This window comes from Xenopus tropicalis, chromosome 2 (assembly GCF_000004195.4).
Source record: "Xenopus tropicalis strain Nigerian chromosome 2, UCB_Xtro_10.0, whole genome shotgun sequence".
NCBI classification, from domain to species: Eukaryota; Metazoa; Chordata; class Amphibia; order Anura; family Pipidae; genus Xenopus; species Xenopus tropicalis.
In genome coordinates, this window is record NC_030678.2 from 48,544,100 (window position 1) to 48,570,986 (window position 26,887).

General features: G+C 38.4%; 1 protein-coding gene across 1 annotated transcript in view; it reads right to left on the reverse strand.

Moving 5' to 3' along the window:
- The window catches only part of lrrc75a (leucine rich repeat containing 75A), a 124,586-nt gene that overhangs the window by 18,083 nt on the left and 79,616 nt on the right, over positions 1–26,887 (reverse strand). Inside the window, exon 3 of the mRNA XM_002935300.5 lies at positions 25,348–25,460. Coding sequence (XP_002935346.1) covers positions 25,348–25,460 — 113 coding nt within the window. The remainder of the gene's footprint in view (positions 1–25,347; positions 25,461–26,887) is intronic.

The following is a 26,887-nucleotide window of genomic DNA, read 5'->3' on the forward strand; positions in this document are numbered from 1 at the left end:
ATGTCTCCTATTCTTAACTGGATATAGCATACGGTGGGGCCTTGGGACAGCAGGGAGTTGGAAGCAAACCCTGCTGTCAAGCAGACTGGCCCAGCCACAAAGAAGTGCAGGGGAAGGCAGGTGAATCATAAAAATTAAAGATGGCCGCACGGCCATCTTTAACAGTATAGTGGTGTGTTCTCAGTCGGTTCGGTGGGCCACGGGAGGGGGGGGGGCAGTCCAGCAGAAGAATCAGAGGCAAAATAAGGATAAGGTATTTTCTTTGCACTGCTTTTTTTATATATTATCTGCTGTTCTGGCAACAGTCTCCCCCCCTTCCCCGTTCCAACATCTGTGGGTGAAAGGGAGGGGGGAGTAAAAATCGGTCCAATCAGCCTAGGACCGGCCCTATTGGCAAAATATTACAGTATCTGCAAAGAGATAAAAATTCTAGGAAATGCAAGTGTGCAAAAATTACAAATTGTGGGGTAGGATTCCTGGTAGTCAGTACAATATGCCCTTCATTTTCTGATACATAGGACCCTTAAAAAAAACCTCTCCCCCAAACCCAGAGAAAGTACACCAGCTTTGCAAACATATCTTAAAGCTACATAACAGCCAAGACCCCCACTTGGCCCTGTGTTTCTTTAACTTCCTCCCCCAAACCCAGAGGAACTCAATCATCTTTGCCCTCATATCTTGCAAAGTATGTCTGAGCCACATACCCCACTAGCTTTGTCCACATATATTGAAACTATGTATCAGCCAAGACCCTCACTTGGCCCTGTTTTTTAACTATTCACCCCAAACCCTGAGGAAGTGGATCAGCTTTGCCCACATATCTTGCACAGTATGTATCAGCCAAGACCCCCACTGGGCCCTGAGTTCTTCAACTTCCTCCCTCAAACCCCAAGAAAGTGGACAAGCTTTGCCCACATATCTTGCTCACTTGGCCCTATATTTTTCAACTTCCTTCCCCAAACCCTGAGGAAGCTTTGCTCACATATCTTGAAAGTATGTATCAGTCAAGACCCTCACTGGACTCTTCTTTAAGGGCCCACAATATCTGTTGGTCTGTTGCCTTTATTGGCACACCCCTGCTTGGAGCTGAAGTTTAAGCACCTAGAGACTGGACCTTCCTGAGTAAAAGAATAGTATTGCAAGGAACTAAAAGGATGAGTTCATCTACAGCTCATCTGTGGTGTGCGCCTCATATCTAGCTGTGGTTTTTCTTCAGTTATTTAGATACAATATGTCGCACATTCATTTAAAGCAAATGACTTTGGACAACTGAACAACATATGGAGGCATTTGGAATTACGAATAAATGTGCCTAGGTGCAGTCCCACTAGTATGTACACAGATGCTTGGAGGAAGGTACCGCTCACCTGTCTTAGGTTCAATTTTGTAAATTTTATTATAGAGGCAAGAGAACTGACGTTTCGGCTGCAACACCAGCCTTTGTCAAAGTTACAAATACAAGTGAGAAAAAACCTTATAAACCGTGTTTGGCGGGAACATCAACGGACAATAACGTGAACATGTGGGACACCCCCCCAAAAATGCAAATGTGATGACATCAGACAATACATGTACACAATCAACCCCAAACTCACGAAATACAACAAATAATGTAGTAAAGGGATCAAAATAAACGAAACAGAAAGTGATGATGTGGATTGTCAAGAATAAAGAAAACAATGTAACTTAATATAAAAAAGGGAACATAGTCACTCCGTCACCTTCCAGCAGCAAACGTATCGGCTCAGACCGGCACTTCTGAGCCGATACGTTTGCTGCTGGAAGGTGACGGAGTGGCCGGACGGATTCCTCACATACTTGGATAAAAAAGAAAGTGAGATTCTCTTTCTGTCACCAATACTGTCCCCTGGGGCGTTGTCATGTGCCCCTAAAATAATTAGTACGTATATAACCTGAGTGACCCGACCATGAGTACCAAATTGCTTTGGGCTCTGACAGTGGTCCCGACAAGTATGTGGACTGACATAATTTAGATAGTAAATTTTGGTGCTTTATACATTATATATATTGGTTATATGCTTTAGCTTCGTTTTCTATGTGCTTTTTTTTCCCTTCCGACAGCTTGTGGCTATGGCATAGCAAGCTCTAATGTTCGGGAGATCTATTTGTCTTTATTTTAATAATAACGCCTAACAAGGGACCAGTACCCGGTTATGATTAGCGCTACCAAATCACTTACCCTTATCCTACCATGTAGGCACACAGGTTTATTTCGCTCTTTTTATGACTATGTTCCCTTTTTTATATTAAGTTACATTGTTTTCTTTATTCTTGACAATCCACATCATCACTTTCTGTTTCGTTTATTTTGATCCCTTTACTACATTATTTGTTGTATTTCGTGAGTTTGGGGTTGATTGTGTACATGTATTGTCTGATGTCATCACATTTGCATTTTTGGGGGGGTGTCCCACACGTTCACGTTATTGTCCGTTGATGTTCCCGCCAAACACGGTTTATAAGGTTTTTTCTCACTTGTATTTGTAACTTTGACAAAGGCTGGTGTTGCAGCCGAAACGTCAGTTCTCTTGCCTCTATAATAAAATTTACAAAATTGAACCTAAGACCTGCGTGAGCGGTACCTTCCTCCAAGCATCTGTATATATATATATACATATACACACATAATATATATATATATACATCCTCCAACTGAGCCGCACTCCGAGAGTATAAAACTTAGCTTTTATTAAAGCATCATTTTTAAAAAAAAGTGATACACTGGCCATTCAAAGTAGTATAAAAATGATACTTATCAGTCTGTTATGCCACATCTACGCGACGTTTCGAGAGTATCTCACTCCCTTTCTCAAGCGTGCCTCGTGGCTGAACATAATCACTCGTTCGTGTAATCTATTACTTCCTTGTATAGCTGAATACAGGAAATGACGTGACGGGTCGCCATGGAAACAGAACACCAAATTGTATTCGGTATACATGGGAGCCGGCACATCAATCCCGCACATTGCACACATAATTAGTACATGTCAATATAGAAGGCTATCTAAATACCCCAGTGGTGCCTAAACATACATATTAGAAACTTGACCAAAAGATATACTGAGGATCAGGCATAAAACCACAGCATTTCCTAGTTGTTTACTGTCAGCATAAATACTCTTATAACAAAAAATAAAAAAGTAAAAAAGTAATGAAACTATGAAAAAATGTTACAAAAATAAATGTAAGTCAAAATCTCTATTTAATCCATTTGGGGCCAATGTATTTAAACGATGAATCCAACCTACTTGAATTTTCTTAAAGGGAAACGAAAGGTAAAGTCACTTGGGGGTGCCAAAATGTTAGGCACCCCCAAGTGACTTTAACCGCTTACCTCGTACCCCGGGCTGGTGCCCCTGTTGGGAGAAAACAGCACCAGCCCGGGGCACCTGGAGCGGATCGCTTCCTTCTTCCTGGCTTCCTTTTCCGGAATGCCAGCGGTGGGCGCATGCGCAGTAGAGTGAAAAGCCGACTTTAATGTTTAAGTTCGGCTTTTCACTCTACTGCGCATGCGCGCGCAGCGAAACAGAAGGAAGGAAGCGCCGGCAGCTACCCCGGGCTGGTGCTGTTCCCTCCTCACAGGGGCACCAGCCCGGGGTAAAAGGTAGGTGGTCAAAGTCACTTGGGGGTGCCTAACATTTTGGCACCCCCAAGTGACTTTGGCTTTCTTTTTCCTTTAAGGAGTTTAACTCGATCTCCACCTCTCCTAGGAACAGGGACATGTTGTATAACCCGGTACCTAAGATCATCTGGTGTATGTCCCACTTCCAAGCAATGTCTAGACACTGGAAGAGTCTTATTACCGGTGTTAACCGTTGATCTGTGTTGTGAAAACCTATCCTTAACTTTTTGAATCGTTTCTCCAATATAAATCAGATTACATGGGCACACTAACATGTAGACCACAAAATTTGTATCACATGTGTGATGCCCACGTATTTTATATGATCTTCCTGTTTGGGGATCAGTAAATTGTGGTCCTGTTAGCACAAAACGATAGGAGGTACACTGGTGAGAGCTGAGTTTCCCCCTATACCACGAAAACTTACCTTCCTAGGTTTGCCTAGAGAAGGTATGTATAGATGTAAAGGTTGCACTCAATGTCGTTTTTTAACACTTTTTGTTAAAAACAGATAGAAAAAAGGCAACGTTTTTACTCCACCCTTCCCATCCCTTAATTGAATACCTTTAATTAACCATTTATGCACAAAACACATGATCTCCAATTATTATATATCCATTTATGAGTTCCCATCCCAAATACCAGAACCTCTTTAAATGAATCCAGTCAGATCATAATCACCATTCATACCTCTCGGCTCAAGCGTTTGTAAGGTATGTGCCCAAAATTTCTTCTTGTTTTTGTAAATATAGAAGTCTGTTACCCCTCTTCTCAAAGGAGGCACAGCCAAAACCGGAGTGTTGCAATCGATTGTTTGTGTTTGTGAAAATGAGCTGGTACTGGCAATTTCAAATTATTAGTTCTCATAGTAGATTTATATTGACTTATCTTGTCTTTAAGACTCTGTGTGGTCTCTCCTACATAAAGTGACAAGAGTGTAAATTTGTGTATATATATTATATTCAACCTGTAGGCACTTGTGCTTTAAAACTGCCAAGGAAGCCAGCTTGCACAAAACTGAATGCATCTTAAAAATTCACTGTTATGCTTGATTAATAATTTACATTTTAAGGAATGGAATTGTGAATATTTTTTCTTATCAGGGAACAGCAGCAAATATAATTACTTTTGGAGCTCTAAGTTTTTCTTCCCCACCTTCAGAATCTGTTTAGGTCAGTCACTGCCAGGCAATATTTCCTTACTGACCTTTCATGGTTTAATTGCTCATCTTAGTGGCTGCCAGACATGTGTGAATTGCTCACTGTGTATAATTGCAAGATATATATTTTGAAGTAGGAAATCCAAATGGAAAAGGTTATTAAGTCAAATAAATTAGAGGTCGAGCATATCAATACATATGTTAGTTATAAGTATTCTCTTCAAAGATCTTCAATCATATGAAAAACAAGAAATAAAATATATTACAAATTTACTATACTTTACTTACTACTTACTTTAGAATATCACTTTATAGTTGAGAAAACATATACATATCCCTGTCGACCTTCAGTCTAAATAAGAGAAGGTTGTGTGTGCACAAATTGTCTTTTGTGTGAACCTTTATAAAACCTGTGTGTGTGGAGCTGGGGTGGGAACCTACTAATAGTGAATGATGTCCATGTTGGCACCCAAAAGCAAACATCTGCATTGATCTGCACTAATAAAAAGAGTTTACAAAATGGCAGAACTCTGGTATTAGACTGGGGTGAGACTGGGCTGGTGGTACACTGGGGCCCTCTGCTCGTGCCAAAGTGTTAGCACTCCCCCGACCACTGATCAGAGCAAAAAAAGATACATGGAGGAGGGGGTGGTGGGTTGTGGTGTCAGCCTCTGGGGGGGAATATGGGGGTCCTTGGCATGCCACCCCAGTCCAAAGCTGATTATATGTATGGTCCAATGCTTGAACAAAGGCAAGGAGTAATTTTTTCAAATGTATTAATTACAGTAAAGCACACTAAACGGATGTATCACATACAAAATAAGGCCCTAAATTCACATGTAATAATAATGCAGGCACTCAAGCTTTGCAGCCTAAAGCTGTAAGGTACAGACACTGTAAAAGCCCTCAGTAATAAAAGAGAGAAACTGGAGAATCAGTTGTTCATTAATCAAGCTACATTCTCAGTCTCATGTACAATTACAGTACTCAGAGTGCAAGGAAGAAGCTGCTTGAATAATAAAAAACTGTGATTGACACTGCCTGAAACAGTCCTTACTAATATAACAGAATGAGACTGTGGCACCTAACAGTTCCAATAGCTAAAATCTTGCACTGAAACTAATCACCTCACTAAGCTTGGTACCCTAAAGGTATGCACCAGAATGTTTCATATCACCCTTCAAGCTTCCTTTCTGATTTGACTATGTAATACCAAGGTATTTGCAGGTCTGGGCGCCCATTGCCATTATTTTTGCACATGCCACAATTATTATTTCTTTCTGCCTGTTTTTTTAACTACTTTTTCTTAAGACAACAAAATGACCATATATTAACAAAAAATGTAAGTGCTGCTGGGCGGAGGCTTACTGATGTTCATTGTTTCCTATATGCTCTTTCAATTAATTCTATGCTTGTGGGCCTCTGTGAGTGCTTGCTTGTTTTTGATTTCAAAATGCCCACTGCCCAATATTCTCCCTGTACGTGTGGCTCTCAAGTAAACAGCAGCACATTAAAGAGGTTGGTAAGCACTCCAATGCAATCCTGTGTTTTTTATTGTAGCACTGATAAGAGTGTCCATCTTGCCATAGCCCTAAAAGAGCAAATGTCTCTATCTCATCCTTTCAGGAGTTCACGCATTTTAATCCACAAAGTTGCAACTTGTGAAGCTCTTTCAGATTAAAGTCAAGAGAGAAAGACTTTGAAGCCCACAATCCCAGGTAATTTGCTAGTCCCAGCAAAATGAATTCTGTCCCATTGAAGTACAGGTTTCTAACATATTGCTAGAAGTGTAACATTTTTTCAACAAGCCCCCTCCCAGGCGTGCGGCTGGATCTGCTGTGAGACATATGACACACGGATATCTCAGCTCCTTCTCAGTGCGTTACTGCGAGCAAATGAGTCACTCGGATTGGCTCCAGGTGCCAAGGTCACATTAAGCTGCCAGTGGGAACCTGAGTTGAATTGGAAATGCCAACACCTCAAAGAAAACAGAAGTGACAGCTCGTATATATCTTAGACTTGTGATATGTAATCTAAAGAGCGGGCACATTCCCTACAAATTATCTGCTTCGTTACAAGCATTGCTACTTCATGTATCTGTTCTCATACTTAATTTAGCCTAGGAGGCAGGTCACTGCTTTCTGTTCTACAATGAAATGCCAACATTCTGGGAGCCTGTGCTTGTCTACAGGGCTACACTACAGGAATCCAACATGGAATGTATAGGCATCTTAACTGAGCTTTTGAGTCAAAGACTCCTGCCCTTTCTATGATATTAAAGTTTAACTATTAGTAACTTAAAATGGATTCTGTCATGATTTTTATGGTATACAGTTTATTTCTAAATTACACTCTTTATATAGCAAATAATTCACGCTATCATTTAAAATGTTATTCTTGAACCAACAATTGTATTGTTTTTAGTTGGTGTGCAGGCAGCGATCTCAGTGCATTGTGAGTCTGAGCTTTCAGAAGGAGCCAGCGCTACACATTAGAACTGCTTTCAGGTAACCTACTGCTTATCCTACTCCCATGTAACTGGAGGAGTCCCAAGCTGGACTTGGCTTTCTTACTATTGAGTGCCATTCTGATACCTACTGGGAGCTGCTATCTTGCTCCCTTCCCATTGTTCTGCTGATCGGCTGCTGGGGGGGGTGGTTGAATATACACTGCATATTTATAATTGATGTATATTGCAAAGTTACTTGAAATTCTTCTTACTTTTCTGAAGCATGTTTGCTTCAGAAACCCTGCTATGGTTTATATAAATAGGCTGCTGTGTTGCCATGGGGCAGCCATTCAAGTTGAAATCGGGTCAAGGCTGATACCAGAGGTGGGGCTGATTCTCAGCCTGTGGAAAAACACAGGCCGAGAACTAGCCCCACCGCTGGCATCAGCCTTCTTCTTTGCCTGCATTCGGAACCATTGTGTCGGCCCGGGTGCAGGCACACACGGCAGAAATTGTGAGAGTTTGCATTTCAAAGCTGTTGTCTGCAGTTGATGGGCCCAGACTAGGGGTTGGGTAGAGAAACACTACAGAAACTCTAGCTCCCCCCTCCCCACTATTGCACCTGCCTTTTTTGCCTACCCCTGGTGATCAGCAAATGCACACTTTTTATGCACAATATTTCCACTTTTTTATGTTACTGGAACTTTTACAAGGGATATAAACGCTTATACCCAACCACTTTATCCCCTTTACACTGGGTTGCATGTTTTAAATGAATACTGTAAAGTGTTCTAGTAGCTGTAGTCCAGAAACATCAAGGTTGTATTCTTGAGGGAACTTTTCTCTTCAGGGCTTGCAGCCCACTGAATTGCTAAAAGAATCCACCAATAAGAATCCCAGCTGAGTAAACCTGGTTCTGCATTTTTTCTGAAACTGAAGCTGGAAAAACTTAACGGCAGCATGCCTTCCCCTTATCCAACCAAGAATAAACATTATTTAAAATGTTTAAAGTGTTGCTATATCTTTCAAGGCACCTGGAACAGCCTTGTGTTACATTGCCTTTAGAGTGTTAACTCAATAACATGCTAAATATACTTCCAGCTTTAGCTCTAATTGGGCCTTGATTGCATCTAAATTCTGCTCCATACTTCCTAGCACAAAGTTATTCCTATCATCTACATTTTTGCTTGTAAACACAGACCTGACTACCAGTGGGAAACTTTCTTCTTATTCCAATTAAAAGGGAACTATCGCAAAAATGAAAATTTAATATAGGCTTGATCATAGTGAAATAAGAAAATGTTTAGATATAATCAGTTAAAAATTCTGTACTGCTACTCTTCACTATCCCCCTGATAGCATCTGTCTCTTTTCATGAAAAAGTTGGAGTCAGATTTGGGGGGGGGGGGGCTGCCTTTCCTAGCATACATATTAGAGCTAACTCAAATAACTGCATGTAGAGGACAGTATTTTTGCTTGTTTGGTTATTTGGTTATTATAAAAGAGTGAGCTCAAATATACAGTATCTTATAGGCAAAGGCAGCTTATCCCCCAAAGACTGTAGAAGACCCGTCAATCAAAATCTGACTCCAACTCCTGCATGAAGAGAAAATGAAGAGAGACAGATACTGTTGGGGTTAGTGTTGATCATTTTAGGAACCATACAGAATCTTCAAATGAACATATTTAGACAGCTTTTTATTTCAGTATGATGAATCTTAAATTAAATTTTAATGTAATTAAACACCACACCACTAGTGTATAATACAAGCCTATTTCTAAAACAAATGTGTATCAAAAAACTTATAGAAATGAAAAACATAGAGAAATGAACAATAGAGAAAATTCAATAAAAGAGAATAGATAACGCAAAATAGAGGGAAGAGAGTACCGAAATTAAGATAATAGGCCACCCGCTGCACTGTACTGCAACACCCATACATTCAGTAATAGTAATGCTAAGCCTATCGCCACCGCTCGGTAGAATAGCATACCAGTTTGTCCGACTATCAGGGAGACCTGGAAACCTGCCAAATTTAGTCAAATGGGAGTGGTATTTGGGGGGGGTGGTTGCAAAAATGGGCATGGTCAAAAAATTTTGTCGCGCTGCACACAGTATTTCTTTATGTCCCTCTTTCTATTTTTAACATGTTGGAAAGTACTGTATGGCCTTAATATGATCATGTAACTCCTCAGTGACTTATATTATCCTTATATTTTACAATAGGGGGTACTTTATTTTCTATATAATACCGGTATAAGCTTCTGACTAAACTAAAGAACATCTGCCACCACAGGCATGTTGCTTATCATCTGTCAGCATTGATTAATTCAAAGAGTGATAGAGGCTCTTCCAATGGGAAAAGACATTTGCCCTGTGCCCTAGCATACAAGGAAGCCTGTAGAATAGGTATAATGTAGCTAAAAGTATTTACATCTATCTGTAGCCCTCCAGCTGTTTTTGAAATGCAGCTTTCAGTATGCCACAGTTCCACAAACAGCCAAACAGTTATTATTGCAGCTGTATGCAGTTATATTTGGAATGTTACGAGGTAATTTAGGTGAAGAGACACTTGGGCCTTTGCAACCATTCTGCCTCTCCTGTGTCATTCTTTACCTATAAAAGACAGGAGAACTAGGGCTCTACATAATTACATTTCTTCTGAATGTCAAACAATTAAATTGCCATAAAGCAATTTGTCAAGGGAATGGTCCACTGGACTTGAAAATTGTCATACTAGAATAAATTATGGAGACAAAAACACAGTGTTACACAGGAAAAATGCACCCTGAAGCAGTTAAGCCGCAAACTCTGTGTACTTGTCTGAGCTAGAGATAACAGAATGGGTAACTGAATTTGATAAACTTACAAGTAAATGTTCCTTTTATTACCCTCATCTGTTTATCCCAAGAGTAAGACAAAAGCTAGCCATATGCTTCCCATCTATCAGGGCTAATGCAGACCAATTGAAAAAGGATGGCATCAAAGGTTTAATGTGATCCTCAATTAGTGGGATTTCTAAATCTGACTGAACAGGCCAGTAAGCTACTGACTCACTCTGGAGGTGCCAAGTTGACAGCCAAAGTTATGAGGGGGGGCTATCACCAAATGTAATATATATACAGTGGTGTGAAAAACTATTTGCCCCCTTCCTGATTTCTTATTCTTTTGCATGTTTGTCACACTTAAATGTTTCTGCTCATCAAAAACCGTTAACTATTAGTCAAAGATAACATAATTGAACACAAAATGCAGTTTTTAAATGAAGGTTTACGTTATTAAGGGAGAAAAAAAACTCCAAATCTACATGGCCCTGTGTGAAAAAGTGATTGCCCCCCTTTTTAAAAAATAACTTAACTGTGGTTTATCAATTTCAATTTTCAATTTCAATATCAATTTCTGTAGTCACCCCCAGGCCTGATTACTGCCACACCTGTTTCAATCAAGAAATCACTTAAATAGGAGCTACCTGACACAGAGAAGTAGACCAAAAGCACCTCAAAAGCTAGACATCATGCCAAGATCCAAAGAAATTCAGGAACAAATGAGAACAAAAGTAATTGAGATCTATCAGTCTGGTAAAGGTTATAAAGCCATTTCTAAAGCTTTGGGACTCCAGCGAACCACAGTGAGAGCCATTATCCACAAATGGCAAAAACATGGAACAGTGGTGAACCTTCCCAGGAGTGGCCGGCCGACCAAAATTACCCCAAGAGCGCAGAGACAACTCATCCGAGAGGCCACAAAAGACCCCAGGACAACATCTAAAGAACTGCAGGCCTCACTTGCCTCAATTAGGTCAGTGTTCACGACTCCACCATAAGAAAGAGACTGGGCAAAAACGGCCTGCATGGCAGATTTCCAAGGCGCAAACCACTTTTAAGCAAAAAGAACATTATGGCTCGTCTCAATTTTGCTAAAAAACATCTCAATGATTGGCAAGACTTTTGGGAAAATACCTTGTGGACCGACGAGACAAAAGTTGAACTTTTTGGAAGGTGCGTGTCCCGTTAAATCTGGCGTAAAAGTAACACAGCATTTCAGAAAAATAACATCATACCAACAGTAAAATATGGTGGTGGTAGTGTGATGGTCTGGGGTTGTTTTGCTGCTTCAGGACCTGGAAGGCTTGCTGTGATAGATGGAACCATGAATTCTACTGTCTACCAAAAAATCCTGAAGGAGAATGTCCGGCCATCTGTTTGTCAACTCAAGCTGAAGCGATCTTGGGTGCTGCAGCAGGACAATGACCCAAAACACACCAGCAAATCCACCTCTGAATGGCTGAAGAAAAACAAAATGAAGACTTTGGAGTGGCCTAGTCAAAGTCCTGAGCTGAATCCTATTGAGATGTTGTGGCATGACCTTAAAAAGGCGGTTCATGCTAGAAAACCCTCAAATAAAGCTGAATTACAACAATTCTGCAAAGCTGAGTGGGCCAAAATTCCTCCAGAGCGCTGTAAAAGACTTGTTGCAAGTTATCGCAAACGCTTGATTGCAGTTATTGCTGCTAAGGGTGGCCCAACCAGTTATTAGGTTCAGGGGGCAATTACTTTTTCACACAGGGCCATGTAGGTTTGGATTTTTTTTCTCCCTAAATAATAAAAACCCTCATTTAAAAACTGCATTTTGTGTTTACTTGTGTTTTCTTTGAGTAATAGTTAAATGTGTTTGATGATCAGAAACATTTTGTGTGACAAACATGCAAAAGAATAAGAAATCAGGAAGGGGGCAAATAGTTTTTCACACCACTGTATATATATATATATACATACAATCCAAATCGTGTCCGCACTCCAAGGCTCAATATTCTGCGGGGTGCTAGCCAAAATTATGTCTGTATAGAAAATAATCATCTGTGGCCAGCACACCCTTCAATGTTTCATCAAAAAAAAATTTATTGTAGATATATTGTTAAAACCAACGTTTCGGTCCTTATTAGGAGCTTTCTCAAGGATTCTTGAGAAAGGTCCTAATAAGGACCGAAAAGTTGGTTTTAACAATATATCTACAATAAAAAAAATTTGATGAAACATTGAAGGGTGTGCTGGCCACAGATGATTATTTTCTATATATATATATATACATATATATACATACACACAGAGAACAGAGAAATCCAGTCTCAGAGATTGGTCAAGCCAAAGAACCACTTAAAATACAAATGTAGATGAGGGGAGCACTCCCATAGTGTAAAATCATTCATATAATTTATTAATTAAAAGATATTACACTTACAATTTTTAAATGAATAAATCATCTCATCAATGCAAAGTAAATGTCCACAGTGCAATGACAAGTAGCCCAACATGTTTAGTCAGATCTGATTTCCTCAAGGGCACAATAATGCATGCTTAACCTGACACCAAACAAGTTTAAATACCCCCAAAAAATCCACACCGGAAATCAGCTTTCCGTGGTGAGCACCATTGCATATTATATGTGTCATTCAAATGTGTGGGAGAAAAGTAATATAGGCACCCGGGGTGAAAAAACACGCCGACTAACTAAAGTAGAAAACAAAAAAATAAAACGAACAAAATAAACTGGGCATATGAAATTATCTTATATAAGCATGCATAATTGTAGAAATGTTGGTTTAAAAACTATTCATAGCATATTAATAGAAAATCAATATACTGTACATAATATAAGATATCCAAAAAATGCCATAAAAGATATAGTAAGACAAAATACCTGAATTACACAATTAAAAGGAAGTATCTATACGTATATGCATATAAATATTTTCTACATATATAAATATATATACAGAAACAAAAAAATGACGGCACTCACAGGAATTTTCACGAATACATCACAGCAAAGTCACTGATAGACAAAAAAAGAAAGTTTCCTTACAAGGTTTTTATAACTTCAACGTTTCAGTTCCTTCCTGGAACTTCCATCAGGGAGGAAAGTTCCAGGAAGGAACTGAAACGTTCGAGTAATAAAAACCTTGTAAGGAAACTTTCTTTTTTTGTCTATTATCGACTTTGCTGTGATGTAATCGTGAAAATCCCTGTGAGTGCCGTCATTTGTTTGTTTCTATATTTTACCATAAGCACAGGCACCCAGGTATCAACTCCTTTTGTTTGGTGTGCTACCTTTATTCGGACTAAATATATACATATAGTTTTACACTATGGGCGTGTGCCCTATTTCTACATTTGTATTTTAGATACTTTCTAAAATAATCTCTCTAATGCTTTATTTACCAGTACATCCTTCCAGCAGACACAAGGGTACCCATTCCGATTACAAGAAAGGAGGTTCCATCTAAATATTCAGAAAGGGTTTTTTACTTGTGAAAGCTGTGAAATTGTGGAATTCTTTCCCTGAATCAGTTGTACTGGCTGATACATTATATAGCTTCAAGAAGGGGTTGGATGACTTTTTAGCAAGTGAGGGAATACAGGGTTATTGGAGATAGCTCTTAGTACAAGTTGATCGAGGGATGGGATTGCCATCTTGGAGTCAGGAAGGAATCGCCCCCCCCCCCCCCCCCCCCCGTGGCAAATTGGAGAGACTTCCGATGAGGTTTTTTTGCCTTCCTCTGGATCAACAAGCAGTTAGGCAGGTCACAGTATATATAGGCCTTAAGGTTGCACTTAATGGACGTGTCTCTTTTTTCAACCTAACTTACTTTGTTATTAAGTTACTAGTTTCTCCCCAAGACAGGTCCTTTCTGCCGGTTTCTCTTGTAATGGCACACTATAAGACTTATTTATGAGTGTAAGTGCAGTGTGCAATTTTAGAGGCAAATTCCTATGTTCTCACTATCCAAAATATGTGCAAATGTATTTTGACTTTGCTACAAATGGGACGCTACTGCACTGAAATCTGAGTCGGGGTTGCCTTATTTCCAGTGCTTGCCATCGAAATGATGTCTGTGCTTGATTCTTCAGGCACAAGCATAATGCCACTATTGATGCAGCTTGCTGTTGGAAACCTTTAGCTACCACACCTTCTAGGCAGTAGTAGCTCCTTCATCTTCAAATCAAAATCACAGAAGCTGCCTTGAGAGGAAACTTCGGCGATTTCAGCGCCGCGAATGCAATCCCACCGGCGATTTACATTCTAACCGGTGGGATTGCATATCAGGGAGCGACAAGGGAGATTTGTTGCACAGCGACTAATGTCCCCGTCTGTCACAGCCCTTATGTCATACCCCAAACCAAGATACTGGGGGAGATACTGCTTTTCATTGCTCAAAGGGGAAAGGCTGTGATAGAGATGTGCAGGTTTCCTTATCACTATACCCTGTTTTCTTTCATTTTGTAAGTTCCTCAGTTGCTTGCAGTACTGTACTAAATATCTCATGTCAGTGTAAAGCAGTCTAATAAAGACACTACAATATTTCTACATTCTATGAGGAAAAGAAACATTTATTAGGGTCATGGATATCAAACCTAAAGACCTCTAAGGGTTTTTAAGATGTTTCAAAAGAAGTATGTCTTAAATTTTACAGAAGGATAGAACAGCGGCTGCCCTATAACACAATCCTAGCTAGACACTGGTATCCCCTTTGTCAGTAATGTAAAAATAATAGCTGCAATTTCTTTGCTGTGAAGTACAATCATTTCAAATGTGTTATTATTATATTGTTCTGTTCCCTTGGGTTTGCTTCAGTTTAGCACCTGTAAACAACATAATTACATGAGATGAGGAGGATTTAGGCCATTGCTTGCACAAGACATGTAGTAATATTTTATTACAAAAAGTTGCAATTTTGTATGGCTACAGTATGTTGAGACCAGTCACCCCTGTGTTATTTGATACACATTAGATGGCGCTAAAGTTGAACATGACAAGATGAACATTAAGGACCGGGCCAAATCCTGCAACATGTACTAAGATTTTCCTAAATCCTGGATTCAGTGCGCATTCCAAGTAACAACAACACTCTGGATACTGACTTTGTTTACAGAGAAACTATGTAGCTCAGGTCCCTTAGCAAATAGCTTTCCAGGCACATTGGTTCCAAGAACCAATTTATAGTCCCCCTTGGCTCAAAACAACATGAAAGATAAATAAAAACTTATGTAAGTATATGTAAAATGAAAATTACGCTAGTCTTACCCTGGCTGACCCCAACATTTGGCATTCCCCCCAATCATAGCACTTGGCCACTTGGCAGCAGCCCAACACTTTGTAAACCATTGCTACATAATGATAGTAGCTTAGTAGAGGCTGCCTAGAGACCTGCAGGATAATTAACAAAGTTATATAGTAATATGGTTTTAGGAATTGATTTTAGGAACTGATTACTATCCAAAATATTTGAAACAATGTGCAAGATTTTGGCCATGTTCCTGATCTAAGTCCATAACTTGATTCAACCAACCATGACCCCCTCCTAACTTGGCTACTTGTACATACTAGTACAACTAATAAAAAGCCCTAAATGTCATGGAAGGTTACAAAGGAAACTCGACTGGATCATTTCAATGTGAACCAAATATTGTAACATACTGGAAAGACTCCATTTTGTTCTAGCCTACTGCTCTTCTCCTCAAGCATTAATGCCCATTTATATGTTTTATGAAGGCAAGGATAATAGCCTTTTCCCTAAATAATGGTGCAGTTTACTTATAGTATACAGAAGATAATCATTGGAATGCTATTAACAATGCAAGAAATAGAGCAATGCATTATAGCATACAGGTATGGGGCCTGTTATTCAGAATGCTCAGGATTTGAGGTTTTCTAGATAAGAGGTCTTCTGTCATTTTACTCTCCATACCTTAAGTCTGCTAAAAAAAATAATTTAAACATTAATTAAACCCAATAGGATTATTTTGCCTTCAATGTGGATTAATTATATTAACTAGGGTCAAGTACAAGGTACTGTTTTATTATAACAGAGAAAAAAGAAATAATTTGTAAAAATTTGAATTATTTTATTAAAATTTAATCTATGGGAGATGGTCTTAAAGGGTAACAAATAAGGCTGATTGCATGGAGCCCTACAGAGCATTAGTAGAAACAGGGAATGGTATTAAATAGCACGTAGAGTGAAGTACATAGGGAAGATGGAGAGGCTGTATGATGTTGAAAAAAATAGGGCCGGGCAACATCTGCGTTTTGCATTGGGCTCTGTGTAGCTAACTACAAGAGGCAATGCAGTTATAATTTTATAGCTATCTGTATAACTGTCTAAAGATCTAACTTACTACTTTTGGTATGAGCTCTTGGCCTTGCTCTTCAGTGGTAAATTCCATGTCCCTAACTTGCTGCGACTATGCTGTTTCACATAGTTACATATCTCAATTAGCTCAGAGAACATAAGTCTTATCATAGCCAGGGGCTCTACTGGTAAAAAAACAGTGTTGTAATTGAACTTTACAAAATCAATTGGACATAAGTTTTAAAAAGAATATATTGATTTTTCTTCAGAGAAAAACCTGCGTGCCAAAACACAAGAAATATAAGCTGTTGCAGTTGATGTTTTCTAAATATAAATGTAATTGCGCTATTTATCAAAGTCTTTAGAGCGTATAAGAGGAGAAATAGGTATATTCCCGGGTAACCACAAGGCAAGCCGTTCCTCTGCTGGATGCACAAGGACATAAATAAATAATTTGCATGACTCTGCCCATAACTTCATAAATGCAGTTAAAGGGATTTTGTCATAGGAAAACATGTTTAAAACATATCAGTTAATACAGCTTCTCCAACAGAATCCTGCATTGAAAGCAAATAAATGTTTTATTTAATTTTGAAATTTGACATGGGGCTAGCCATGCTCTTCAATTCCCAGGTGCCCTTAGTCATGTGCTCTGATAAATTTTAGTCACACTTTACTGCTGCACTGCAAGTTGGAGTGATATCATCCTAACACTGAAAAACCTTAACTCACACCAGACTCTAACCCACAAAATGTTGCCACTGTAGGACACACAACCAAGCCGTACCTGCAGCTTTGATGGTGGAGATCTGGCAATGAATCAATTGTCTCTATTTATTTTCCAAATAAACATGGGTGGGGGGAGCCTGGTGTACATAAATATCCAAATCTGACACCTTAGGACACAAACTACTTGTCCCCTTCACTAAAATATGACTACCATTTAGCCACTGCCAGAAATGCATGATACCCACTTTTACTGTAATTGTGCAGTCATTACAAACATAGGGACCACTATACTGCATTGTTCCTGGTGTTCACATGTGCATATCCCAGTGCAGCAGGACTGTTCCATTGTTGGTCAGGGCTGCTAGTTGTATTGCACTTGTTATTGCAAGTTTATACTGAAAATATCTCATTTGGCTTGCTTGTGTGCATAGTAATCTTCTGTAATTCACCCGAATGGAAGCTAGAGAATACAGGGTTAAGCTCTTAATGAACTAAATTCCCTTCACGTGTATTTCAAAATAAAAAAAAAAACTGAGAAAATCTCATTAATCTCTTACAGAATTGTACCCAGATGGACCATTTACGATAAACAGAGCATTAAGATAACTAGTGCTTTGAAGGCACTGTGTGAAACATATTGCTGTGCCGTTGCAGTAATCCGAAGTGCTATTTGTGTTCCAGACTTCTGCTTAAAATCGGTAAGATACCTGCAGCAGCCAATACTAACAAATAATATCTACAAAATTGAAGAATATCTAGAATATGAGTTAAAACATTAAAATGACCACTGAAGCAACAAGTCAGAAAAGGGTCACATACATGGGAAAACTTGGTTCAATATAGCATATTTAGGAAGTGGAGCTTGAATATCAAAAACTGATATGGAATTACAAGCCTTAGAAATGCGAGCTACAATTGACTGACACTTTTAAGAGCCTCTAGTTAACATAGAGCAGTGATCCCCAACCAGTAGCTCATGAGCAACATGTTGCTCACCAACCCCTTGGATGTTGCTCCCAGTGTCCAGAAAGCAGGTGTTTATATATGGATTCCTGACTTGGTTGTAAGTTTTGGTTTATTAAAAACAAGATTTACTACCAAATAAAGCCTCCTGTAAACTGATAGTCGTCACAGAGGCTGTCTAATAGCCAATCTTATTTGGCACCTCCATTAACTTTAATGGTGCCTGTGTTGCTCCTCAAGTCCTTTTACATTTGTGGCTCACAAGTAAGAAATGTTGGGGACCCCTGCCATATAGTACTGATTTTGAAGGTCAATTCTGAAGTCAAAAAGGCAAATCCCTCTGCTAAGCTGCCACCTGAGTGGCACCTGTTCTTGCACTTGGGAAAGCTTGTTCAATGCTAATGATTGGCACTAGATTTTAATGCTAATGTTGGCACTAGTAATAGCATAACCTACATTACTCAACGTTCATGTTGATGTCTTTATTAAAGACCAGCTACTGTGTAAAGTTCACATAAAAAAAGTTCAACTACAAAAAAATCCAAATGAGAAAGAATCCTGTTATCTGCAGCAACCAAAGGTCCCCCTGGGAAATTAAGCATACCGGCAAACCAGCTTTGACGCGCACAACAATTATCCTAATTTGTTTTCGTGTTTTCATTTTTCTTCCATGAAATTAAGGTTGGTGATGTGCTGTCAATGGCACTTTGTAAACAACAAAAGAAAACAACATTTATATTAAGGAACCTTAGATTTACAAATCCAGCTGGAAGTTTTATGTATAGGACCTATTGTCCAGAAATCCCTCATCATCAAATCTCAAAAATACAGCTTACCCATTTCTTATAGTGTCCTATTACATTGTTGTTTATTTATGACTGATTTGCTTTTCTCTAAACTAAAACAAAATTACTTAGTATTTGATGTTATCTAAGTAAGCACAAATTCAAGTTGGTGTTTTGTTTTTTTTACACATTTCTTTACTGCATTATACAGGTATAGGACCTGTTATCCAGAATCCTTGGGACCAGGGGTTTTCCAGAGATGTATTTCGATAATTTAGATATCCATACCTTAACACTGCTAAAAATCATTAAACATTAAATAAACCCAAAAGGATTGTTTTGCCTCCAATAATGATCCATTATATCTTAGCTGGGAGAAAGTACCAGGTACTGTTTCATTATTACAGAATTGTAATTATTTGATTAAAAAGAAGTCTCTGCAAAATGGCTGTCCCCTATTTCTGAGCTTTCAGAATAACAAGTTTCCGTATAATGGATCCCAGCATTAAAGACATGAAAAAGACACATGCACTGAGCTCCAACATGCTGGTTAAGTCACTACTATGCACATTATAAGCCTGGGTTTATAGTTTGATACACATCCTAGTTTATTTTATCATAACACATCAAAGCCAAAAAAGTAATGTTTTTAGTTTTTCACATTCAATTCAGGGTTTTTTAACCCATTTAGTTAACCAAGATCAAACTACGTTTGACATATTTTGATGCAGACAGTTAACTAGTTTCACATTTATTACAGTGCTTCTGTAATAACTATACACTGGGCTGCACAGCCTTCTCACAAATACACAAATATATGTACATTAGCCCTTAGAGCAATTGCGCTGCTATTACTGACGCTGGTTACAAAGGGAACCTTGGAGCTACCCCCTAGTCAGTAGGCGGCAGTAGCTCCAGGGTTTCCCTGAGTCAATAGGCGCAGCAGTGCTTGATTTGGACCGGAAGGAAAACAGGACTGAGCGGTGAAAGTGGTTTTTCATGACTGCAGGGAAATTGAGGGGACTGCAACTGCATTTGTGGGTGTAAATGAGCCTTCTTGTTTTTTACCTACAGTACACTTCTTTATCTCAACATTTCGGGATAACTGAGCCCATCACCATCTGCCACAAATGTCTCAGCCCTATTGTGAAAGTTCTGGGTGGGTAGGGGATTAGGGGGTGGGATGGGAGGATGCCTATGTGCCTATCCCCACTTCCCCCTAGCGCAGCGTACTAAAAAAACATTTAGCTATGATCAAGCACAACTGCTTTATTATTACAGAAAAAAGCAAATGTTTTTAAATATTTTAACTATTTAATTAAAATGGAGTCTATGGGAGATAATTTGGAGCTTTCTGGATCATGGGTTTCCTGATAATTGATCCCATACCTGTATCTAAAAATATACCATCTCAATGCCAAACATGGCAATTAAAATCAAATTGTCCCCTAAGCATTACATTTATTTCTGATGTGACTAATAAAAGGATATTATAACTAATGCAGGCAAAGGGTGAGTCATAACAGTCCAAGAGCTATTAACAAGGATGTTTTAGAACCATTACTGATGGTAGAAAGATTAATAAACCCCAGTAGGAAGCACAGCACAGCGGTTCAGAGTGACCTGGCTGCAGCCCTGGCATTGTTTCTATTATACAAATGATCTCCATTGTCTGCTGCTTGGAGGTCGCAGCCAGCAACTCTATGTTATGCACTTAATTAGCCCATTTCCCTGGGCAGCCTGGGACTTGATCATGGCTAATAATCAAAATCATTTCTAACTGAACTCACTGCACTTTACTCTCATATAGTCATACATTTTCCTTAGCACTTATTATATATTATTATAAATATGGGAGCATAGTTTTGTTTGTTTTTTTCAAAGGTATTTTTCATTTATTAATTCTTTAAACCCAACTTAACAGTCACCATTTTATAGTCACCATATTATCCAATGCACAGAAAAGCAGTAAGCAAAATTGTACAGAGCATTATACAGGGATGAACTAGATCAAGATTATATAAATCCACACAGATATTTTAAGCATATGATATTCCTGATACTTATAGATTAACTTCAGGAATGCAATCTAGGCAGAGAAACCATATATTGGCAACCCCTTTACTTTTATATTCTGAGGCTGATATATTTTAGCTTTTATTTACTATTTTAGATACTCAGCTGTATATACAGGTATAGGACCTGTTATTCAAAATCACTTTACATTAAATTATGACAAGTATTTGTTTTGCCACCAATAAGAATTAAGTACAGGTATTGGACCCCTTATCCAGAAACCCATTATCCAGATAGTTCAGAATTACAGAAAGGTCATCTCCCATAGACTTAATTTTAATCAAATAATTCACATTTTTAAAAATGGTTTCCTTTTTCTCTGTATAAAACAGTACCTTGTACTTGGTCCCAACTAACATATAATTAATCCTTATTGTAGCCAAAACAATCCTATTGGGTTTAATTCATGTTTAAATCTGAATTACTGAAAGACCCCTTATCCAGAAAACCCCAGGTCCCGAGCATTTTTGATAACAGGTCCCATACCTGTATATCTTAGTTGGAATTATATACAAGGTACGGTTTTATTATTGCAGAAAAAAAAGAAATCATTTTTAAAAATCTGGAGATGGCCTTCCTGAAATTCTGAACTCTCTGGTTCATGGGTTTCCAGATATTGGGTCCCATACCTGTATTACCTTTTAGAGCGTCCACATAGCAACCCTAAGGGACCTTTCTGAAGTCATAAGTATGTTATTACATAACTAACCCATTAAGTTTGCAATATTCACAGTTCACTCTATGCAGCATGTTCTGCCTTTCTTAAAACAGTACTTGACCGATAAAGGCTGTGTGTGCAATGATGTTTCATCTTAACAATGAACTTTAATTAGTACTTAATTAAGATGAAGAGTAGCTACAGCACTGGGACTGTAAATAATTCTATTACAAACAGCAGAGCTGCGTTCATACAAGCATCCCATAACGGCCTTTCATCACGTACATCGATATGGTTATATTTTTGCATGTAAAGAAAAGAAATAGAAGATGAAGGGACTACTTTTTTTGTAATATTATAAGATATAGAAAACAGTCCCCTTAAAACCCTTTTAGAAAATACAGAGCAGTATTAATAGAGAATCCCAGGAATTTGATATTTTTAGCAAGTTATTAACACTTTCTTGACTGTCGAGAAAGTGTTTAGAGGAGAAGGAAAGTCATTTTGGCATTTTACTGCGAATTGATTCGCCACATTAGTGCCACCTAGAACACTATATTTATTCTGCAGAAAACTTTATCATACCTGAGTAAAGAGCCCTAGAAGCTTTCTCTGATTGCAGCTGCCATTTTAGCTTGGTGTTCATAGCTTCCTGTTTGCAGTCTTGCCTTATAGTTCATATCACATATTCTTAAGGCTGGGGGGAGTGAGTTTTATGAATTCTTAAGGGTGGGGGGAGTGAGTTTTATGAATTCTTAAGGGTGGGGGGAGTAAGTTTTATGAATTCTTAAGGCTGGGGGGAGTGAGTTTTATGAATTCTTAAGGGTGGGGGGAGTGAGTTTTATGAATTCTTAAGGGAGGGGGAGCGAGAGAGGGTAAAAAGGAGAGAACTGCACAGACTGAAGGAATGAAGGATTTTTCTGAGAGAGAAAGTCAGATACCCTAAAAACATGTTTACAAAAAAGGAAAGACAAAATACATAGACCTTTCTGATAAAGCTTACTTAGTTTTTACCTTTCCTTCTCCTTTAAAGAACACCTTTAGGCCCCTTTCAGACAAATTCTTTAGTACTTTTCCAGTGTCTGAGAATCATTTTCAAGGACACTGGTTTTGGGTGCTTACTTAATTACTTGAGAATGCATCATATGTAAATTATCACTGAATCTATTAACATAAGAAATAGTACCTTGATGACACAAAAATAAGGGGGCAGATAGGGGAATGGTAGGCAAAAGGAGGGGGCTACCCTCATGAATATAGTCCGACTAACACAGTCAGCACTATATCCCTTGGTTCAGCCACAGTTTTCCATGCAGGGCCGGTCTTACCAACTATGGGGCCCAATTGGAACCATTTTTTGTGGGCCCCCCTTAGTACATTGTGAATTATGCTTAGTACAGGGGAATCCCTATGCTGCCATAGTTTTATAGTTTTTTAGGCTGTTATTGCTGATTTGTGCTTATTACAGGCATACCTCCCAACATTTACAAAATATGAATAGGGACAAAAAGCTCTGCACGAAAGGAGAACTCCTTCACAGGGGGCTGTGTGTGCGTGCTCTGCCTTAGGACGGTGAGTGCAGAGGTTCAAAGTTAAAAAACCTGTCCAATCGCATGGCATGCACAGCCCCCTGTGAAGGAGTTCTCCTTTCGTGTAGATAAGATAAGCGATATATGTAAGTAGCAGTCCGTGCACAGGTTTGTCTTTTTTTTTTTTTTTTTTTAAATAACTCAGTGGGGAGAAATGAGCTTCATTGTTTGTGGGTGGAAGGGAGGGGGGAGTAAAAGCTACTGTTTGTCAATGCAGCGCGGGGCCTGATTGGGCGCAATAGGTCCAATCGGCCTAGGACCGGCCCTGTTTCCATGCTCTGACGCAGAGAGCAGAGGCCTGTGCCAATTCTTTAATAGGCAAAGGCAGTGTGCAAAGTCAACTCATGCACACTGTTCCATCTTGCCTGCCATATTTATCAAAACTTTCATTAATTAGGAATGTTTTTAGTAGACTGACCTATTTATAAAAGCTGATACCTTTACCAATTCGTCAGCTTTAAGCACTGATAAATCCTAAACATTATGTAGTGCCCCATCAGTGAATCATTTTATTGCCGGTGTGAATGCATTTCACCTGTGGTAGCTGAGATTTAACAGCGGGCGACTAATCTCCCCATGGGTCATGGCGCTTACTGCTCAGTAAACTTTACTGGCTCTTAATTTGTCAAAAGATATAACACTAAATTGTTAAATAGGATTTGGATTCCTAAGCTTCTGCCCAGTATATGAGATATTTTACATGATAAAATGATGGTTGCATGCTAATTGCCAAAACAATGTTATACTTTTATAGTTCTATTCATTTTGTGTACACTGCATAAATACTGAAGACAGTCATTTGGATTGATACTGTAGCTACACGCTCCATTTATGAAGAACATGCCAATTTGCACTGCTGGAATATTTAATAAACTAACTTGCTTTTCTGCAGAAGCAGGATAGAAAATCGTTTCATTGACATGCATGAGTACATTTAATTTGTGATTTGCAAGCTTGTTAATTGAATGGAACTAAAGGTAAATAAATTGCTGTCCCCGAAATAGATCAGTTCTTTGGCCAATTCCAGTAATTCATTTTGTGTGTCTGCTCACATACACCCTGTCATGAGTATATACAAGGAATGCAATAATCCCACAGAACTAATCAATGGAAAATTTTAGGGCTAACATTTTTACCTTTCCAGCACTTATACATCAACTTCCTTGCCAGTGCTGAGAGCTGTCATTTGCAATAGATATGGTTTCACTTATTAGGGGGCTGGCAAGGTGCAAAGTACATAAGACAGGAGAAAAAGGGCTCTGTCATTTTGCACTCTTCACCTTGCCCTATAGATTTGTGCCACTTTGTGCTCAATGTATGCAGTACAGCATTTTTTTCACCCATCTGCATTAATTACAACAACATGTCCTAAATACTTTTATCTTACTACTGAATAGCTTATGCATAACTTAAGACATTCTAACAATCCTGTACTGGTATTTCGGTAATTGGTTTAGTCAATTTGATTGATTACTGTATCTAAAAAGCAAGGTTACCTTAACTGTTCTATTCTACATCAACCACATCCTGTAGTCCTTGAAATAGATACTATCATAGACGGCTCTGAAGCCAGTAATATTACTGTTAGGCCATATCTATAATAACTGTATATAAACTACAATTACCTACAATTACATTTTTAGAGCAAAGTGAAACCAGTGCAATATATTATTCATAATTGCCTACAAGATTTTTTCATTAATCCTATATGTCTACTTTAAATTAACTTTTAGTATGATGTAGAGAGTGATATTCTGAGACAATTTGCAATTAGTTTTTATTATTTGTGTTTTTAAATTACTGTAGTTAGCTTTTTATTCAGTGGCTCTCCAGTTAACTTAAAGGTGAACCACCCCTTTAAGCCAGGTACAGTGCTAAAAAGGGTGTGGGAATAGAAAAAGAAAGTATAATGGTAGAGGGAAAGACAAAGTGGTCCACATGTTGTCTCGCCATCATCACTAAATTTAGTTACAGCAAAATGCAAGCAGGACCCCACACAGATATTTGACAGAACAGAAGAAGCATTTTAACATGACCTAGCCTCTACTGTGGTGGACACTTTTTGATGGAATGTTTGGAAACAACTGTACCCCGGATTGAATGTAAATATTTAACATTTGTCACTGTACAAACATGGCTGTAACATTTGTAGATATAAGACTCACCAGGCCTGCGGCTTCCGTTTGACAATGCCTTGTCTTCTCCACTGCGAGTGAGGGCTCAGGTGGTAAGTCAGCTGCCTGCATACTTTTTCCATGGCTCCAAGAGAATCCCCTTCCTGCAACATGAACAACAGGTAGGTTCAAACTTACTATTTATGGTGCAAATACCCTGTCAGTGTACTGTAGCATTTATGTTTGGTTTCACTGGAACTACTAAAACTAGGAACCCTACCCCAAGACATGAAAAACAGCCCCAGACCATTACTTTTCCTCCCTAAAACTTTACTGTCGGACTGAGGCTTACACATCAAGTAGCAATTTCTCTGCTTTTGAACAGGCCACCTTGGGCTGTCTGGTTCAATAGGTTCATCTTTCCCAGGTTGCATTGTCCCAATATTGTTAGCACAGCATATATGTCTGAAATTCATTTCCACAAGATTGAGATTCTGTTGCACAGATTTAATTTCTGACTGATTAGGGACATTTTTCCGATCCAAACAGGAATTGTTTAAGTGGAATAGCTTTAGCCTGTTAAAGATCATAAGAATTTTCCAAATAAATTTAGTGAGTGCCTTTAAAGTCATATCATCCCTAAAGAAAAACTTTACTTTTTTTATCCATATATTTTCCCAAAAATTTCCCATACTGCAAATAAATGCAGGTCAGTAAACATTTTCACCCCATGAAGATGGATAAAAACTCAAGCCCTTTATTATGGAGAGTCACTCTCTGTCGGATATCCTCCCTCTTATCACTTTCGTCTGCCTAAAGTCTTTCTTATCCTTTCCAGTTCCTGAAGGTTTAACATGGGTAATATTGTTTTTCATATTTGGATTCTGTGCTTATAACCTAGCTCTCTCCTTATATCTGATCTGGCCAAAAAAACTAGTATAATTCATTTTACACTGGATTTTTTTCAATATTCCTTCATAATCTACTATTATGTGCCTAGGAAATGGCCATTAATCTCAATACATTCCTAAATAACCTCATCATTTATATTTTATATACCTCAACATTTATATTTTTGTATCAAACATCAAATATATTTTGATATATAAAATCAAACAAAAATCACGATTAAAAAAACCTCCCCTCTAACACCTGCCATGTTTTTCTGATAATCTAAAAATAATTACCCAAACTAAACAAAATAATCAACAAATAAGTGTTTCACAGAAAGAAAACAATCCAAACGATATGTATAGCTCCTATGAACAGGTTTTGCAATTGTTGATGGAGAATAATTAAGCCTACCTATGCTATGGAAAGCAATATTTGTGCTTTTTTATATGCTTCATATCTGTTATTATATATAATTCATATAAAGCCTATAAAAGCAGATTTGAAGAAGAGTATACTGTACTAGTCTGCACACATTATGTAACAGCCATGTATTGTACTATCTGTGTAATTGAATACTAAATTGCTGGAAAATGAAAATTCAGGGAAAAGTGAATTAATGCTGGCTTCTTCACCTAAAAAAATAGGTGTGAATTGTGGGAAGAAGCCAGTATTAATTTCCCTTTCCCTGAATTTTCAT